Source organism: Acinonyx jubatus, chromosome A2, assembly GCF_027475565.1.
Source record: "Acinonyx jubatus isolate Ajub_Pintada_27869175 chromosome A2, VMU_Ajub_asm_v1.0, whole genome shotgun sequence".
NCBI classification, from domain to species: domain Eukaryota; kingdom Metazoa; phylum Chordata; class Mammalia; order Carnivora; family Felidae; genus Acinonyx; species Acinonyx jubatus.
Genome location: NC_069383.1, coordinates 82,684,592 through 82,704,543, shown reverse-complemented (window position 1 = coordinate 82,704,543; position 19,952 = coordinate 82,684,592). Strand labels below are relative to the sequence as shown.

Sequence of the window (19,952 nt, the reverse complement as noted above, 5' to 3'; positions counted from 1 at the left end):
ATTTGATAGAGTTAGGCTGATTATTTCTCAGGACCCAACAATGTTGGCTGTACTGGAAGAGAATTCTTCACCAGTTACTTCTGTTATGTATACTACTTTGCAGTATAGCAGAATTTAAAGATATCCATGAATGATATTACAACATGAGTAAACTATGGGAAAATGTAAGCATGTATTGAAGATTTCATCTAATGACTCTTAATTATAAGAAAGCAAATGACAGAGCATTTTTATTTTGCCAAAGGGAGAAAGACATCAAATGATTTGGCTGAGATTCTTCACAAAAGCAACAGCAATCTTTGGAAAGAGAATGTGCAATGGTATCTAAATCCAACATATCCTGTCTTTGACAGTTCGTATGAATGGGAAATGAAAATCTTTTTGAACAAAGAGGACAATTAAATTCAGTAATTACAGCCACAGGATATTACTATGGCAAAGGGCAAGACATGATAGGATCCATAAGAATGGCTAAAAACTTTATTTTAGGGAGATTAAAATGTTAGAGAATAAAAAAAATATTTAAATTCATGCATAATTATAGAAATAATAGCTTCATGAGACAAAAAAAAAAAAAAAAAAGACTTCTCCACAACATTATACTTCACTCTACTACTGGTTCCCTAGAAGACAAGTATACACATTTCTCCGGATTTTTTCCTGTAGACTATGGCCCAGCAGATCTCGTGGGTAGCAAATATGCCTATGCAACTCCTTCAGCCCATTTTTAAATTTCCCTTAAAAGATCAGTTATAAACCTGAAAAAGCGAGACCCAGAGCTAAGTCACTCCCAGTGAGTTCTCTCAACAACACCCTCCAGTGAGACCCAGAGATACTACATGTCAGAGTCTTCCGTGACTCTGTCTCGCACCAGGAGTTTTCCGAACCTCATACCTGGACTGTTGAGAGTCAGTTAAGATAAAATTTTAATTCCCATGCTTCTTTTTTCCACAATAATTAGTTTTTTCCTTGAGCCACCATGATGAATCTCTGAAACCCTCACTCTCAAGGCTCAGTGCATAGACTGAGCCGCTGAAATCAGCATTTCTTATCTCTACACTTACAATAAGTGCTTAGTCAACATTTTTCACACTAGCTCAAGGTCATATTTCTTTCTTTTTAAATTTTTTTTTAATGTTTATTTATTCTTTGAGAGAGAGAGAGAGAGAGAGAAAGCATGAGCAGGGGAGGGGCACAGAGAGAGGGAGACACAGAATCTGAAGCAGGCTTCAGGCTCCGTCTGAGCTGTCAGCACAGAGCCCAACATGGGGCTTGAACTCACAGACCGTGAGTGAGATCATGACCTGAGCCAAAGTCAGTCACTCAACCAACTGAGCCACCCAGGCACCCCTCAAGGTCATATTTCTTTAGACCTCAGATTTCATTGTGTGTATGTGTGTGTACAAGTACTAGTTTTTCTATCCAACTGCCATATTTAAATTGCATACCTGCATAAGCACATATTTCTATGCTCATTTGATTAACGTTGACTTCTCCAATATGATAATAAAGTTGAGAAGAGTCAGATTGTGCCTATTGTGGCACAAATTATGTCTGTAGCAATTAATACTATGCCAGACACATAATAGGGGCTCAATCAATATTGGTTGAATGAATGAGTGAAAGAGTGAATAAATGCATAAAAAACTTCTCTACCAAATTACTTGTAAAAGAGTGGGTAATTCTGATATATGGTTCCATTATGATATTTTCTGTGATTTGAGACAAGAAGATAAGATGACATACATGTTTCTTTATAAAATTAAATAACATATACATTATAGATCTGCTCCATGTATTTATAATATTCAAGAATCAGTTAATATGTCAGTTTCAGCAGATTGTTTGTAGAAATCCATACAGATTTATTTCTTAACTCTTTACATGGAATTCCACTTAAAGGTATACAATTTGTACAAATGTTGCATACTGAACATTTAATTGATGTTCATATCTGCCTTGGTTTTTGTTTCTGTGGTTATTTTTAACTAACAAAGATACCACTAATCATTGGTGATTTACGCCTCTGGAATGTGCCAGCTCACCAGTACCCTTTTGCCGAGATCTTTCTTTGGAAAAGCCCACATGGTATCTGGGAGCTTCTCCAGACACTTGCATTATCATTATTTCAGCGGCCTGCTGAGAATTCTGCAGGTTGGATCCACTGGAACAGAGGTTATTGCTGAAATCCATCATGAAAAGTGTCAGAATGCAATAATGGAAGCAATGCAAAAAATTTTTACCCGGTCAGGAATTCCTAAGTTACAGTGTTTAAGAGTTCCAACTTCTTTACATTTACATTTTTTGCCATGTGTCCAGCAGAAGATTTAAAACACCAACACCCTTTGTCTTACTCTTGGCTGCACTCAAGGTACATGGATTCAAAGACCAAATATTTAAGTTTTGGGTTTTTTTTAGGCACTCACTGTGGGATCTTTGCCAGCCATTTTGCACTCTTCGACTTTGATTGTAGATGCTGGCCAGAAAACCTGCTCAGAAAGGAAAATAAAGGTTGCATGATCTCACTTGTATATATGACAGTCATCATTTACTTTATCCTAGCACATTTCTTTTAGGCATTTCTATATTTATATTTCAAGATCTTTCTTCCAGTTTATGAACTCAAATTCCTAAAGATTTTATGACTCCCCACCAATTTTCCTTTAACAAATGCCTTTCAATAGTATATGCCCATTTCCTAATGATATATATTAAAATAAGGTCACTAATGTATACAATAAAAGGTGTATTTCCTTCCTTCTATAGTACACTTTTCTCAACTGTTTATATATATCACAATGAATTTACACTTATATTGCTATTTTGGTTTAATATTGTTATTGGTAAACCACACAGCCACAGCAGTAGATTTACTTAAAACAGGTCTCTAGGTACTTCAATAGCTAAAATAACTTGGACTGCATCCAAGAGATTCCCTCTCTAAAATACTCTGCTAGTGTTCTCAGTAACTGTACCCTTGGGTCAAGTCTCTGATGGTGATGATTATTGTTTTGTTTTGTTTTGTTTTGAATTTCCAGCTCATTGACCCTTGCTAAAATAATAAATTCAGAAATCTTGTTGTGACAAATTTTTAAAAAATTATTTTTTTATTTTTTTTACTCCAATAAAGATAAATTTATTTCCTTATTGTGAAATAGAATGATAAATATAGGTCACACTTGTTCAAAGAACAGTGTCCTTAATAACTATATTCCTTTTAATTCCTTTAAGCCTTGTTGGATTACATACAGATGACAAGGTAGATCTTCCTTTAGTCTGATCATTTTGTCAGGCTATACTGCATGTTTCTCTCTTTCTCTCCCTCTCTCTCCACACACACACACACACACACACACACACACACACACACACACAAATACACACAGGAAGTATTTCTTCATTTAGCTTCAGTTTTTAGAGTGTTAAAATCTATGAAGCTAGACAGACAGAACTGACTTGATTATATTTTCAGTCCGTGAAAGAAGCACTAACATCCAATTATTTATTGACATGTGGCCAGTATTTTCTATAGTTCTAATGAAATACACAATTTTTTCATTGTATGTGAAATTTTTAAATAAAACAAAGTCGACATGGCCCTAATGAAAATAATTAACTTACACTCAAAGGTTCTTGACTTATATTGTTAATATTCAAGGAAAGAATGTGATCTTTGCTGCCCACATATATCCGGTCCTGATCTTCATCCATTAATAATATCCTGTAGTCTAAAGGATGGTGGGACAGGCTGAAGTGTTCAGAGGTCTTGGTTTCTCGAAGCTCTGAAATAGTGAACAGCACAGTGGAAATAGAGTATCCTGGTTCTACGATTCTATTATTTTAATGAAAATTATTTTATATAAATATTTACTAAGAAAGTTAAGATCTATTTTCCTCCCTACAATAATATATTAATTTTAAAATAGAATTGTGTTAGTGGATATTTTTATTTTTTGCCTCTTTGCTGAAGTAAAACATAAATAAAGCAATAAATGCAATGCCAAATTTTATGGTAATACTATTTTATTGCAAAATTATTCACATTTTGCAAGAATCCCAACTCAGTTTTATTACTGGCTATCATCAGCTCAAAAGTAAAAGAAATCAAACAAAAAACTATAGTAAGTGAGCAGACTGGGCAAAAAACCAAAAAACAAAAGCAAAAGCATTGACAATGTGATGTCTTCTTAGCTTCTCTTGATGTTTTATGGTTATACTCAATACATTTATCATTTTAGGATTGGTATTTCCTGCTTACTCAACATAATTCTAACTAGTTTGATATTTTTTTCTATAAATTATGTGAAAACAAGCCATACCTCATTCAGAAGGCAATGCTGTTTAAATGAGAGTATGCCTATGCCTATACCAAAAAGAAAATTACAAATATTCAGATGATCTGAATTTTTAGATTTTTTACCTCAGTAATCACTGACTCATTCATGCTCATTTAACTTCTTTTACGTTATGGGTAAAATATGTGCCTGTATAGCTGAACTTTGAAGACTATGGATGTACCATGAAAACTTAAAAATCAATAGTCATTATAGCAGAATCAATTTTCTTCCAGTCAAAATGCTTCTTTGTACAATTTAAGACTTTCCCATTCATTTTTTCACTTTTAAATTGTTGATAAATTTGAACCATCCAAACGATTCAGGATTGATTTTTTCTTGGGATTATGATCATAAAAGAGTGACAACTCTAGAAAGCAGTTTGCTTGCACATTTTACTCTTTCAATGATGCACTATTTCTAAATTTTAGACATTGAATCACAAATACACTTCTAGAAATTCCCAATAGCACCTTCTAATAAGAGTTCCCAAGAAAATCAACTGAATTATTACATGTAAATGTTTGAATTTAATGAAGAGAAAGTAGTCAATAAATTCTAATATTATTACTGTTAGTATTAGTATAGTATTATCAATTTGAATCGCTATCAAAAAGATGTATGGAATTAGAACAAATAGGTACACGTTTTTCTATTTTTCTCTTTTTCTTTTAATTTAAGGAACTAGACCCCTAAAATTACTAACACACGATCACAAAACAAAGTCTCTGATGCTGCGTCCATACATTGAGAGTAAAGTGTAGATTTTTTTTCTATGTGGAGAAAAACCATTAAGAAGTTATAAAAATACTTCAGAAGAGTATTGAGAAGTAAATCATGAGAGAAGATAAGAACAAAAGACATTGAAAGATGATTTAAACAAGAGACTAGATGACAGATCTGGAAACAGGAGATTTGAGATGCTGAGCGCTGTGTGGCGTGCTAACCTAGTTACAATTCTAAGTTACTGAGCCTCAGTAGGTCTCAAAGACAGACAGGTGATGCTGTTGGCAGCAGTGGTGCCGCTGGCCCAGAAACTGGAACAACTTCTTTCATGAGGAGAGCAAGGAAGAGTAGAGGGATGTCATTCAGGAAAAAAGTCAGCCCCTCAGAGTGGCCAAAATGAACAAATCAGGAGACTATAGATGCTGGAGAGGATGTGGAGAAACGGGAACCCTCTTGCACTGTTGGTGGGAAGAATGCAAATTGGTGCAGCCACTCTGGAAAACAGTGTGGAGGTTCCTCAAAAAAATTAAAAATAGACCTACCCTATGACCCAGCAGTAGCACTGCTAGGAATTTACCCAAGGGATACAGGAGTACTGATGCATAGGGGCACTTGTACCCCAATGTTTATAGCAGCACTCTCAACAATAGCCAAATTATGGAAAGACCCTAAATGTCCATCCACTGATGAATGGATAAAAAAATTGTGGTTTATATACACAATGGAGTACTACGTGGCAATGAGAAAGAATGAAATATGGCCCTTTGTAGCAACATGGATGGAACTGGAGAGTGTTATGCTAAGTGAAATAAGCCATACAGAGAGAGACAGATACCATATGGTTTCACTCTTATGTGGATCCTGAGAAACTTAACAGAAACCCATGGGGGAGGGGAAGGAAAAAAAAAAAAAAAAGAGGTTAGAGTGGGAGAGAGCCAAAGCATAAGAGAGTCTTAAAAACTAAGAACAAACTGAGGGTTGATGGGGGGTGGGGGGGGGAAGGTGGGTGATGGGTATTGAGGAGGGTACCTTTTGGGATGAGCACTGAGTGTTGTATGGAAACCAATTTGACAATAAACTTCATATATTGAAAAAAAATAGAAAAAATAAAAAAATTATCTGTATTTTCTCAAAACAAAACAAAACAAAACAAAAGTCAGCCCCTGCTAGGTCAGAGATTCTTGGTGACATAGGGGGGAAAAATGAAAGAGCTCAGAATATGAGAGAGAAAAGGAATCCCAACAAACGTCTCTCAAAAGTTGCAAAAACAAAGACGGCCTTGATTTTGCCTAAAATTCAGGAGACATAAAGCTTGCCTTTCATCATATGGAGGAGATTCATGGCTGTACATTTTTTATATAAAAATATCAGGAGAAGGTTATAGCTTGGGGTGAAGAATAGATGTTCAACATGTAGCAGTAAATAACACTCCAGTGAAATACATAGACTAAAGAAGTAAAATGTGACTGAGTTCATGGCCTCTGGGGCCCAACTGCTAGAGTCTGAATCCTAGCTCTGCCATTTCTATATATACTTGGCAGGTGCCTTTTTCCCTCTGTACTCTAGTGTCTTCACGGGTAAGGTCAGAATAATAATAGTACCTACCTCATAGGGTGTTGTGAGGTTCAAGCATATATGATGCTGATATACATCAAGTGCTTAACAGAGTGTCTGTCCTATAGGGACATGGGTTACATTATTATGACTTGGGAAAAGACATCAAGTGTCAGCCAGAAAAGTAAGAAGAATAATTCCTTACACATGCAGAAAATATAGAGGACCAGATTGCCTGACTTTTATTTATTCATATATTTAATACTTCATTTTTTTCACATGGAGAATGTACTCAGATTATGTGAACAGGAGTATAAAATAATAAGTCATTTTTAAGGAAAATAGTTTGCTTGAGGGGCAGGATAATTTTGAAGTATGTGAGTCTGGAAACCTAACAGATGCTGATTAGTCCAGATACGATGCTGCTGAAGACCTGATATGCTAAGAATGGAAAGGAAGAATTGATGTACAGAACACTTTAAAAAAAAAGGATTTGGAATAATTTTATATGAAGCTGGTCTTGGGGTAAAGGGAAGCTGTAAACTGAGAACAGGAGAAATGAACGTGCCTTTACTACTTTTGGGAGATGTGAAAGGGAAATTTCTTTGGTACAGAGATTACTTGAGTGTTGATAGCTTAAATTCAAATCAAAGCAGATATGTCCCATGAACATGTAAAATTAGAATATTAACTTGCCATTAGAAATATCTAATCTGAAGGTAGAGTTTTTCAATTCTTCTCATGGATGATGTGAGTCTCTGAGAGTAGACAGCTCTGAAGAAGCCCTGAGAAGACACTCTGAGGGGAGTAAGTCTAAAGTGAAAAGCAAAACACATTGCACAAGCAATGCATTGACTGTTTCATCCAAAAAGAGAAGCTCTGTAATTGAAACTGAAGGTGCATCATGATGTATCGGCAGCAGCGTGATACTGTGGTGGGGTATACAACTGGGGTCAGACAGTTCTGAATTGAAATCCTAGCTTCTTCACTTATTAAGTATGTTATTTTAAGAAAACTACCTCACTTTGCCCAGTTTTGATTTCCTCATCTATAAATTAGTTATATTAATACATAGTTCACAAGATGTTTCACCAGCACACAGTAGAGGATCAGTGCGTGTTCTTTTAACAGGAGACACTGTTGACCTTCCATCTAAGAGATAATTTTCCCCTTCTTCCCTGTAGGCAGAGTTGGTCTATGCCGACCACAGTTGTCCCACCACCCCCCAGCCAGTGAGTGGTCTATATGTGACATGTGACTAGTTCTGGTCAATGAGATTTAAAGGGAAGCCTTCTGCAAGGGTGCTGGAAGAGGTTCCTTCAGTTTTAAAGACTGGCATAAAATAAGAGGTGATTTCTTTTCTGCCTCTGGACATTGGTATGTAAGGATATGATATCCACAGCAGTTACAGCTTACCAAGAAGATTGCCAGCTGAGAATGGCAAGCAAAAATTTTTTCAAAAGGAAAAAAAAAAAACCTGGATGAAGAAACGATTTGATCTCTGAACCAACCCTGGAGCTACTCAATCACTGGACTACTTCTGTTATATAAGTTAAAAAAAAATCCATACATTTTCATTTCCTGTTGTTGAAATTCTTACTGGCTCACATATCTTCCAGGTATTCATAGCCCTTACCTACCACCTTCTCACTCTTTCTATCATAGTTTGTTTAGTGCCACTACTTTCTCAAAATATTCCTTTTTATTTTTCTTTTTCCCTTCTCTTCTAAATCTATACTGAAATAAAACTAAGAGTGTGATCTTAGCTGGGAAAACAGCCTCAACTGAATTTTATTTGCAAGAGACAAACAATGGCAGTTTTCCTCTTCATCTGTTTCATCAGAAAATAATCAATTTCTTTCATTAATTCAAATACCAGAGGGAGCAATAATTGCATTAACTTAAGACCTTTCTGGTCCAAGGATTTTATCTATTTTTCTGAGCCATAAAGCTATCTTCCAATTTAATTACCTGCTGCCCATTGACAGTTGACAGCTGTTAACCAAGGAAGATTTACTTAAGAAGTGCCCTGTTGGAAACCTAGAAGCCAAGCCTATTTTGTTTAAATGCTATTTCAATTGCTGTTACTTAGCCATAATTGAACTCTGGAGCTTGGGAAACAAAACAAAACAAAACAAAACAAAACAAAACAAAACTCTTTTCTAGAAGAAAGAGATGAGTGCAATGCATTGAGGACTTTATAACAAGAATGACTGAAGAATCCATAATTTTGGTTTAATGCAGATCCAACATAAAGGAATGATTGAATGATTTGGTCACAGATAGAGAACATGACTGATTTCATGATTTGGCTGGTGAGAGAAGCGAAGCACAATTACTGGCCTTTCATCTAAACAAGTCAAAGAGTAGCACTGTCCTATATTTCTTTAAATCTTAACAATGATGTCAACCTTTTTATAGCACTGGAGGTAGAACTAGTTGTGCTGTTTTTCAGAACATGCTCAACTGATTGAGAAGGAACGTTGGCTGAGAATATGTAGTATTAAAAAACACAGTGGCCCCACGAAGGGCAGTGCAGGTCTCTAAGTCCCTGGGAAAATCTCCCGGGAAATAGTATTAAAAAAAGAAAAAAACAAAAAAACAAAAAATGTATTGCATGCTTCTATCCTGAAATCTGTATTACTGTAGAGTTCTATGATGGAAAATTACTGTAATGCCTTTCATGCCAACGCTCCCAGAGGGAAAATTTGCAGCACAATATGCTTACCTGAAATTCATGTATTGACATGGATTTTTTTTCATATAGTTGAAACTACTGTTAGCCTTGAGAATTTAACCAAGGCTAGGAGAACAATACATTCCCCCAGAATACAAACCCTAGCAATGAAAGCTTCTGGGTTCACTTGAATATAGTCAATATACTGCTGTAGCAATTACAACATAATTTAATATACTGTAATATATTCTGTCTATAAATAACACTCTATTTCTAACCACGTAAGAGCTAACTTTTGTTCTCTGCTGAGCTAGTCAGAGATCTTAACATTTCTGTGGTGACCAAGTCAATAAAAACTCATTCAAGTGCTCAGAAATGTGATCTTGGTGGAGGAGGATGGAGAGTCTTTCTCTTTCATGAACAATACATATTTGTTAAGCTATTAAGTAGGGGAACTCATTCACTCAGAATACTACATTATCTTTGGCCTTTTATACATTACAGGTAGACAGAAGTTTACTTGATTGAAAATCAATTCCCAGGGGTCCCTCTATTAGAAACGTAAGCAGTGGTTACTTGTTAATTAGATTTAAAGTTCAGGATGTGTTATTAATTTATGTATCAATATATGTGTCAAGCCCTTATCACAGCTGACTAGACACTGCTCAAATAAGACGACACAAATATGAAGATACCATGCCCTTACAACAATTGCAAATCTTATCTTAACATTCTGTTATTCTGTTTGGCTAGCCCACCATGACCTTCTCAACATAAACCTTAGCTCTCCCCCAGGCAAAATGCACATCTACAGATTTCAAAGTAAAGCCTTAGGATATCTTTTACTTCAGAGGTATTGCTACTGACAGGATAATTTCCTCTCCAGAATGTCTTATCTCAGAAGAATTTTAAGTAGAGTGGGCTTTAATGACCCATCCTCTCCCCGAGGCTCACTATTCTGAAACTGGGTTAGAAACTGAACTTCACCTGTCCCTTTAGGACAAACAGGCAGATAAAGAAAAGAGCAGTGAAACTTCACCAGACTGAAAAGACAGCTCCTAATTCCTGTAGCAAAGAGAGGCTAGAAGGCATGTTGTTAAAACCACATTTGCTCAAAAATAATGGCCCCAAATAGCCACCACATGTGGGTTTACCATTAGGAATAATGGTTCTATGTGCTTTATAAATGTATTTCATTTAATTTGCATTCAAAGCCTTTGTGTTAGGCCTTAATATTATTCCTGTTCCACACATAAAGAAACCAAATTTCAGAGAATTTGAGCAATCTAACCAAGGTCACACAGTAGTGAGTAAAAGAGGCTAGAGCCAGTATTCAAAGCAAGGGGAGTCCCTTAATCCATGAATTCAATTGAATATCCTCTTGTTTTTCAAATCAGACAGACTTCAACTCTATTTGTTGGGCTTCTATTATGTGGTATACTTCTTATATTACATTCATACACCATGAATCTGTGCAATATCAAATGTAGTATAAGAAATGCTTCTGCCTCTCAAATTTTCTTTGCTAATCTGAGAAGCATGGCAGAGGGGGAGGGGATGGGGTGACCACACTCCAAACAACTTGAGAATGATCAAAACTTCTCAGGGATGGTGTTCTTACGAAACCAGCATAGCAAGTCTGAGAAAGGCTACATGAAAATGAGATCAGAGTCAAACATCACTTCACATAAAGGTAAAAAGTTCTAGCAAAATGCCAAATGGATGAAAGTAGGAATATGGGAAACAGTTCTATTCAGTGAGCCTGACGAGGGAAGGACAACAGTAGAGACAGAATATCTCCCAGGAGTTGTTGTCAGAGGGAAAATCAGCCAATATACAGGAGACTTTAAGAAGGAAAGTTATTCTAGTTTGCTCCAGAGAGTCCAGTTTTTTTCCAGCAAAATCATCTATAGTACCTCTTCTGCACTCTCAAAGGAGTCATAGTTTGGATGTTAAATTATATGGTCAGTCCACTTTTAAGCTCCCTCTTCTTGTCTGGCATGGTTTTCCATTACTTTCAGAACAACATCTGATGTTTTTCGTGTCCTTACCATGATCTGGTTTGAGATTAGCTCACTAGAAAACCTCAATCATCACTATTTGCCCATTTTCATTGTGTTCTCACCCTTCTGGCCTTCTTTTCATATTTTTAAACATGCCTTCCTCCTTTCTGCCTCCGGGCCTTTGTGCATGTTCTTCCTCCTGCTGAAAGGATTCCTCCTGCCTTTTTTTTTTAACCTCCACTCATAACTCAAGCAGCAGTTTCAATGTAACTGAAATTGGATGCTTCATAAAGGCTGCCTTGATCCCCTAGATGAGGTCAGCTCTCCAGTCTGTTGATATTTGCTCAATTTCCCTCAGTGGTTTTCTCTTAAAGACTGCCTGGAAGATCACTTGAAACATTCTGAAACACCATGGATTGGAGGGTGTGGGACTAGACTGTACAGCTAAAACTGCCTCTGAATCCAAGACAAAGTTCTTTGTCCATTCACATTCTACCCTTTTTCTGCTATTTTGAGTCTTATGATCTTTTAATCTTGGTGAATTAAAAATTTTGAGCATGAGCCAATAAAATGAGAAAAAGTGCTATCAAATTTCAAATATTTGGGTTTACATGATTATAATCTATTCCTATTAAAAGGTAAGGCTTATGGAGGTAAGAGGGCAGGATCGGTTTTGGAATTAGCCAACCAGAGCTGAAGTAACAGCTTTACCATTTGCTGATAAGGGGCTTGATTTTTCCTCCTCCCCCCAATCTCTCCCTTCTACCCACCCTGACTTTAGGTCTTAAATCTACAAAATAAAAGAAGAATGAGATTATTTATTAAGGAGAATAATCTCTAATGTTCCCTGCAGCAATAAAAATGTCCATGAAAATAATTCCTTTTCCACTGTTTACAAGTATTATCTACTGTTGTACAAAATCTGTAAAGCTAATGTAATCTTTCATATTACTATAAATCTGACAGGACGAAAGGATATGTTTAAAATCCTATCTTAGAAATATGACCACAGAAATAAAACTGTGTCTCTTCTGGAAAAAAATGAAACTAAACCAAAACCTAACTAAGGCTTTTCTTTCCCCTACCTAAAGCATACTCTGTTTGTGTTACACAGTTCAATCAACTGGAGAATTATACATTCTGACTTCCCTTCCTCCAAGCTTACTTGGGAGACATGAAAGCACTTTTCAAGGATGTTAGGTGTCAATCTCTGGCTCCTTGTATGGAAAGGGGCAGCTAGATTCTACCTCAGAGTATGAAGAATGTACAATTGGGAAATAGCTAAAAAGTCTTGAGATTGTCTGAACTGGGAGGAACTTGTGGAAAACAGAACCAAATCTGAGGCCATTGTGGAGCTGGTGCAAGGATGTGCTGAGTCATCATTATCATAGGTGTTCCTACTGCCAGGAGGGCCTCAGCTTCAGAGTGTCCACTTGAGATGTAAACAAGGGAGATAAACTTGTGGAGGAGGAAACACTTGATCTGACACCTCCTTTCTAGAACTCTTGACACTTGTGGAAAAACTGCCTTGGGGCAAGGTGTTCAAAAGCAGAAGATGCAAGGTAGTTAGCAAAACAAAAGCAGAAACACAAGAGAAAGCCACAAAAAAAAAAAAAAAGGAAAGGGATATAATAACAGTTGGAGAATGGTGTAAATGAGTGCATCTCTACCAAATATGATATTATACTTTCATTACAATTGTTTAAGTAGAGCTTTGGAGATATAGAAAGCATTTTTTCATGCTGTTAAGTTTCGAAAGCAGGCTATATTCAATATGAAAACAAGACTAGGAAGAACAATTTTAAAATATTAGCGCTAAAGGTCTTTGGATGGTGAGACGTAAAAGTTTAAAGACAAGAAGACAATACCTCAAACCAACGCGTGTGTAAAGGGCAGGGGTGAAGAGATGACATGGTATATTATACCAGCAAAATCTCAGAGCACACAGAATACAACAGACCCCACTACTCCACGACAATCCCCCAAGGGACTACACCAGATCCATCATATGGAAAGATCCTTATGGTAGTATTGAATACTTGTCTATCCTGAAATTTGAACTATTTATTGGTTTTCCACACTTCCAACAAAACTTCCTTTGGATACATTGTGGCCTTCCAGTGGGAACTTCTAGTCAGTACCCTTGGTTGTAGCAAGAGTAGTAAAGATTCCATATGCTGAGTGAGGTCTCTTGTCACATCTCACCCCCCACAAAGTTTTCTAAACCTTCGTGCCACAATTCTCTATGACACAAAGCTTACCTTTTATATAATATAGTATATTAGCTCTACACAAAATTAAAATATTTTTGAGGTATATATTTTTTTCAATCATTCAGTAGACAGTAGATAAGCCAGGGCTAGGTAAAAAGATAAACATTCTTGGTCTCTCTCCTCAAAGTGGATAGTGCAGAATGGGAGGGATACAAACAGCTATGAGTACAAGAAGATGACTCAGGAAATCAAGGGAGCACTAAAGAAGGAAGGTCAAGGCTTCCTGGAAATAACAAGGAAATCTTAAACAGAAGGAAATGCTTGACGTTATTTCTTCATTCAACAAATATTAGTTGAGCCACTTTATCTATTAAACTAATAATCACAGTGATAAATGCTAACATTTACCAAACACCAACAAAGTATGGTAGAAGACAGGATAAGCGTATAAGGCAAGGGTGGCTGCCACACATCAGGAGTCAGAAAAAGCCGCTGTAGGGAAGTGTCATATAAGCCATGGCCCAAGGAATAAATATAAGTTAATAAATAAACATTTTCCAGGGAATGGAAAGAGTTTGAATAGAAGTCCTGAGATGGGAGATCCAAGGATAATAGGAAGTTTTTGGAGGTGATAAAGAAGAGGATTTGGGTGGACTTTGTTAAGCAGAAGCAAGGAGTCAACCAACATGCCAAAAAGCAAACTTCTTGAATGTCACACGAGCAACATGCAGGGATGCAAACTCCTTGTGTATCAAACCAAAGTGGCTGATTTTTCCTAAGCTGCGTAAGGTGCCAGTGGAAAAAAAGTCTGAGAAAGTGCAAGACATGATCACTTAGGAGTCTGTGGTAGGAAGATATTTCTGCTACTAAGGGGTTCTCAGAGCATGATTATCTTCTGATATGATAGTGAGTGAATAAAGTAGAATAAAATATTTGTATAACTAAACTATAAGGTGTCTGCATAGAAATGAATATGCATAGACAAAAGTCTTGGAAAATGCTCAACTGGGTTAACAGTCTTCTTCATGATGTGCTCAGTTAAAAATAAGAGTCTGTTAATACTGGTGGCTCAATTTAAGCTTCTGTCAGTTTGAAGAATTATAATTACTCTTTAATCGAGAATCAGGCAGTGCAAACTTTCTCCACAGACCTTTATGATTTAAAAATATTCTCATCCAGGAGTCTGGTTGTACCACACCTAACTAAATGTTGAACCACACAAAGAAAGGAATACCAGTTATCACTAGCTGGGAAACAGCTCTGTATTGCCAAATTTTTTTGATCCCTAGATTCTTTCAGGATGATGGAAGACCACCCACAACTTTTAGTAAGACAGACTACTTGGACTTTAATAACCCAGCTCTCCCACCAACCAAAATTCTTGAACTCTGCTTTCACTTGATGCATTCTTAAACCCATTTTCATTTGCACACAGAAAAATATCATAAACTGTATACAATAAAATCTCAAATCTAAAGAACCAGGCTTCATGAACAAAGAAATACAGAGATGTTTTCCTAAAAAGACAGCTATTTTATCTAAACATTATTTCATTCAGTGTGACTCACTGTTTAGCCAAATTACTGCATTTGGCTTCAAAACAAAGAAACAAGTTGGAAAAATGTAGAGGACAGTAGAGACATGTTCATTTCACTTTAAACACATTTGCCAGTCATTCAGTGCAGAAAACTTCTTTTCTCCTTTCTTCTTTATCTCTCTCCCCTGACACTGTCTAAAATACAAGGTCAGTGACTCTCAGTGCTCAGCTGCTGGAGAAGAGACTTGAAGGGAGTCCTCGGGAGTGTGCCTCTACAAAGTAATAGAGCTCCCCTTTGATTCTTTTCAAGAGAAAACACAAAGGATCTGACCACGTTTCCTGCAGCTTTGAAAAGCCTAAGACTCATCATGTATACAATGGCTTGCATATACATTGTCTATACAATTTCTCTTTTCTTCATCCTAGATTGGGAAACCGTTTTGATTCCAAATTTCACATGTTGGTATTTTGAGATGGAGTGGATGCAGCATCATTCAGTCTTTCAAAAGAGAAGATTATTGTTGCACTTTTCTGCTTTTGCTCTGGAAACAAAATATTTATCATTCCTGGAGGCACTTCAAGGAGAATAGCAGAATATGGACTCAAAGCATATTTATTTTACAAAATGCTATTGCATCCATGAGCCAAGACTGTCTCTTTAATTTTCAGAGTACAAGTAAAATCTTTTTGTGGAAATAAGGCACACTTAAAAGAGGAACTGACAGGCTATGGGAAACCAAAAGTTTGACCTGAGTATTAACAGCTCACAGTCGTCTTTTTAACGGGGAGGGAAGTTTCATTCCACTGATTTATAGCCAGTTTTTCTCCTGAGTCTCAAAAAGCAAAACATAGTTTACTAGGCAAAACGACAGGTGTAGCGAGTTGGGATGGTGTTATTTGAGGGATTTCACATCACACAGTTCAAATGACTTAGCAAGATTAAGTAAAACAAGCCACTTTATGCCCTAAAACCAGAAAGTGGATAAACAGGTTTCTAGTTAGGCATTTGACTTTGGTTTCTCTTCATCAAAGAAAAATACAAGTTGTACCTCCATAATTTTAAAGCTTTGCAAGTTTTATTACTCATAAATAATGAATGTAAGAATAACTAAGATTGTCTTTTAACGTCCTAGTTAGTGGACAATTAATTCAAGTTAGTACAATTCACGTCCAAAAATCATATTAACCTAAGACATACAGATAATTAAATGAAACTCTTTTTATGTTCTGTTTTTGTGCCTTTTTAACCAAATGCATTTCTGGAATAAAGTCTGATGTCTGAAGACAGATATATGCTCAAGTCTTGGCACTGCATCTGACTAGCTATGTGGCTTTAGGCAAGTTATTTAAATTATTGGTGCCTAAGTGCTCCCACCTGAATGATGGAAAAATACCTATCCTGTGGAACAATTATGCTAATAGGGAAAATGTGTGAAGCACCTGAAGCATAGTGGCTATCATTCATCAGTGTTAGTCTCTATTCCAAGATGAAAGTCTCCATTTTAAACAAGTTATTTGTGCACTGTCATAGCTTTCGGGCATTACTCTGCAGTTGTTTTCTGAGCTGATCCTGCTAAATAAAGTCTGTGAATTAATGTCTAATTTATATTGAAGTAAAATTTGTATACCAATAAAAAGTTATAATGCTTCCAAATTCTAGCAAAAATAATTCTCAAATTTCAGTGCAAAAGCAAATAATTCTTTTTTTTTGAGAGAGGGTGAGAGTGCGCATGCACACACACACACAAGTGAGGGAGGGGCGGGGGGGGGAGAGAGAGAGAGAGAGAGAGAGAGAGAGAGAGAGAGAGAGAGAGAGAGAGACTCTTAACAGGCTCCACACTCAGCATGGAGCCCAACATGGGGCATGACCCTGGGATCATGACCTAGCCAAAAATCAAGAGTCAGATGCTCAACTGACTAAGCCACCCAGATGCCCCAAAAAGCAAACGATTTTTTTGTTTGTTATTTGCTTATTTTCAAAGAGAGCAAGGTTGAGAGAGCAAGGGAGAGGTAGAGAGAGAAACAGAGTATTGCAAGCAGGCTCCGTGTAAGTGCAGAGCCCAACGTGGGGTTTGAACCCACAAACTGTGAGATCATGACCTGAGCTGAAATCAAGAGTCAGATGCTTAACTGACTGAGTCACCCAGGAGCCCCAAATGATTTTTTTAAAAATACTTTTCTTCATCTTTTTCTAGTCTGTCTCTCCTAACTTACTACTCATGCTAGCTACTACCTACTGAGAATATATGAAGTACCTATCAATTTACTAAAAAAGTTTGCACTGCCTTATTTAATCTCCACAGCAATCCTACTAATCAGGTCCTACTGTTTTCTGCACAAATATATGAAAAAATTGTGGATGAATCTTGGGTAACTTTCCCAAGTTTTGGATGTAAGTCTGTGTGATTCAAATTCCATAGTCCACAGGCCCTCATGGAAGATGAGAACACATTCAGCTGGAGGACTTGGTCTCCTTCACTTTTCTCTTAGTAAAGAAGTGGTTTTCAAATTTTAATATACAGAAGATATATGTGAATTGCTTATTAAAAATAAATATTCATAGGGATAAAAATAGTTCCTTCCAGAAATACTTATTCAGAGATCTGTTGAACACATCAAAATTGTGGAAAATTGCAGTACCAGGGTGATTGCCAAGGAAATTAACTAAGATCTTCCCAAGCTTGCCTCCTTCTTATGATTCAGATCTTAACTGGCACCTAATCTGAGGAATATCCCTGTTCGCTTTATCTAAACAATGTCCTCCTTGGGGCGCCTGGGTGGCGCAGTCGGTTAAGCGTCCGACTTCAGCCAGGTCACGATCTCGCGGTCCATGAGTTCGAGCCCCGCGTTGGGCTCTGGGCTGATGGCTCAGAGCCTGGGGCCTGTTTCCGATTCTGTGTCTCCCTCTCTCTCTGCCCCTCCCCCGTTCATGCTCTGTCTCTCTCTGTCCCAAAAATAAATAAACGTTGAAAAAAAAATTTTTTAAACAATGTCCTCCCATTTTATTTTCTATGTCATAGAAAATAGAAAATAAAAATGTATTATCTTCAAGTCCTTAATATTGTTTCTGGCCTTAAGTCTCAAATTTATTCTAAATATTATGCTGTTTGGGAGAGAATTAATATCAGTATGTGACTAGCAGAATGGTTTTTGGAGTCTATGCATTTATGTGTGAATTTTTGACAAAGACAATGACTTAAAAAACAAAAATAATTTGACAAAGAATTTAAGGTGTTCCAAAAGATGAGACTGTTTTTCTTCACAAAGCTTTGTGTGAAGATTAGAGATAATTTATACTTTGGCTCAATTCTCCTGTTTCTACAAAGAATTTGGAGGGTCTCAAAAATGCATGAGATAGACACAAGTGAGAGGCACTGAAGGGCCATGCACAACTATATCATCTGTGCAGAAAAGCTTTCTCCCTAAGTTTTGGTACTGAAGATCCCCAACTGATATATAAATACAATACAAATCTTCAAGCTAATTATTTTAGATTCAAAACTAATTTTCCCTTAAAAGAAACGACTGTTATAAGCTGTACTAAAGTTCACAGTTTTCCCTTGCAAAAGCCCATCCGCCTAATTATCATGTTATTACTAATAATGATAATGAAGCAAATGTTTGTCCAATAATATTTTCTAAGATTTTCCATAAATAATCATTTATCTTCATTATAGTCCTATAAGTTCTGTCATGTTCAGTGTGGTCAGGATGTCAGGGTAAACACTCTCATTGCCACATCTTTTGTGTCTTGCAAAATTACTTAGTTCTTTGGAGCCTAAGTTTACTCATCTATAAAATGGGGATGATGAAATCATATATCTCATTGGTTTTTTAGGATTAATTAAGTTAATAAATTAAAGTAGTTAGAACAATTACAGGCTCATTATTTTGCTGTAGTAATATACAAGGCAGTAGAAGATAACTATCTTTAAAGACAGGCACAGAATGGCACAGGAATCCATCATCCAACCTATAAACCAGGATATCATTCTCAATTCCTCCCTCACAGCCAACCAATCAGTTGCTGAGTGGCTGAGTGTTGCCGATTTACCTCTAAAATGTCTCTTGAATCTATCCTTTCTTCTCTATTCCAATTACCACTCTTTAATTCTAGACACTTGTAGTGTCATCTCTGACTGGATAATTGCATGAAATAGATAATTTCTCTGCCTGCCATCAGTCTTATCCTTTGTTCAAATATTTACTGAATGTTGGGAAAACATGGGCACTATGAGGCAGTCTGTGTTCTGGATGCTACAGATACAACAACTGTGACCCTACCCTACAAATCAAGTGGAATTCTCACATCAGCTTCATGTTTCCACCTGAGTTAACTACCATCTAAAAGTTAAGCATGATGATGGCTTTTACACAGCACTCCTGTCCTACTTTAAGTCTATTCAGTGACTTCCTATTTCTAAACTGATTATTCTGAGCATGTCAGAAGCTGTGGGGGCACTTTAAGAATCTAGCAAGTCTTACAGCCTTTCTTTTCCTCAGAAATTTCCTATGCGATTATAGTCATAAAATGCTGCACACTTCAGGATGTCACTGATACCCTGGAATTCATTCAGGTATCACTCCGATGTTCAATGAGGGCGGCGGGGGTGGGAGGGTGGGGAGGAGGTGGTCCATGTACCCAGGTTATAAATGTCCTATCTAAAGGGAAAATCCCATGCCTACAAGTTTGTAAAGCAAGGTTTTTCATGACTTGACCCACTCTCTTAGCGCCTCAGCCCTAACACCTGGTATTTTCTCCTTGATCTTTTTTGTTCCTGCAGTAGAGCTACCTGTAATGTCTGAAAAACATCTTACTATGTCATGCTTATCAGCTATGTTCACACTAGTCTTCTTTGTCTTACTTGCCTGGCTAACTTTTCCATATTTTTAAGGCTTAACTAACAC

The 19,952-nt window shown here is 36.7% G+C and overlaps 1 protein-coding gene across 1 annotated transcript in view; it reads right to left on the bottom strand.

Moving 5' to 3' along the window:
- The window catches only part of SEMA3C (semaphorin 3C), a 175,345-nt gene that overhangs the window by 85,436 nt on the left and 69,957 nt on the right, over positions 1-19,952 (bottom strand). Inside the window, exons 3-4 of the mRNA XM_015080670.3 lie at positions 3,622-3,782; positions 2,427-2,489 (exon numbers count right to left, since the gene is read on the bottom strand). Coding sequence (XP_014936156.1) covers positions 2,427-2,489; positions 3,622-3,782 — 224 coding nt within the window. The remainder of the gene's footprint in view (positions 1-2,426; positions 2,490-3,621; positions 3,783-19,952) is intronic.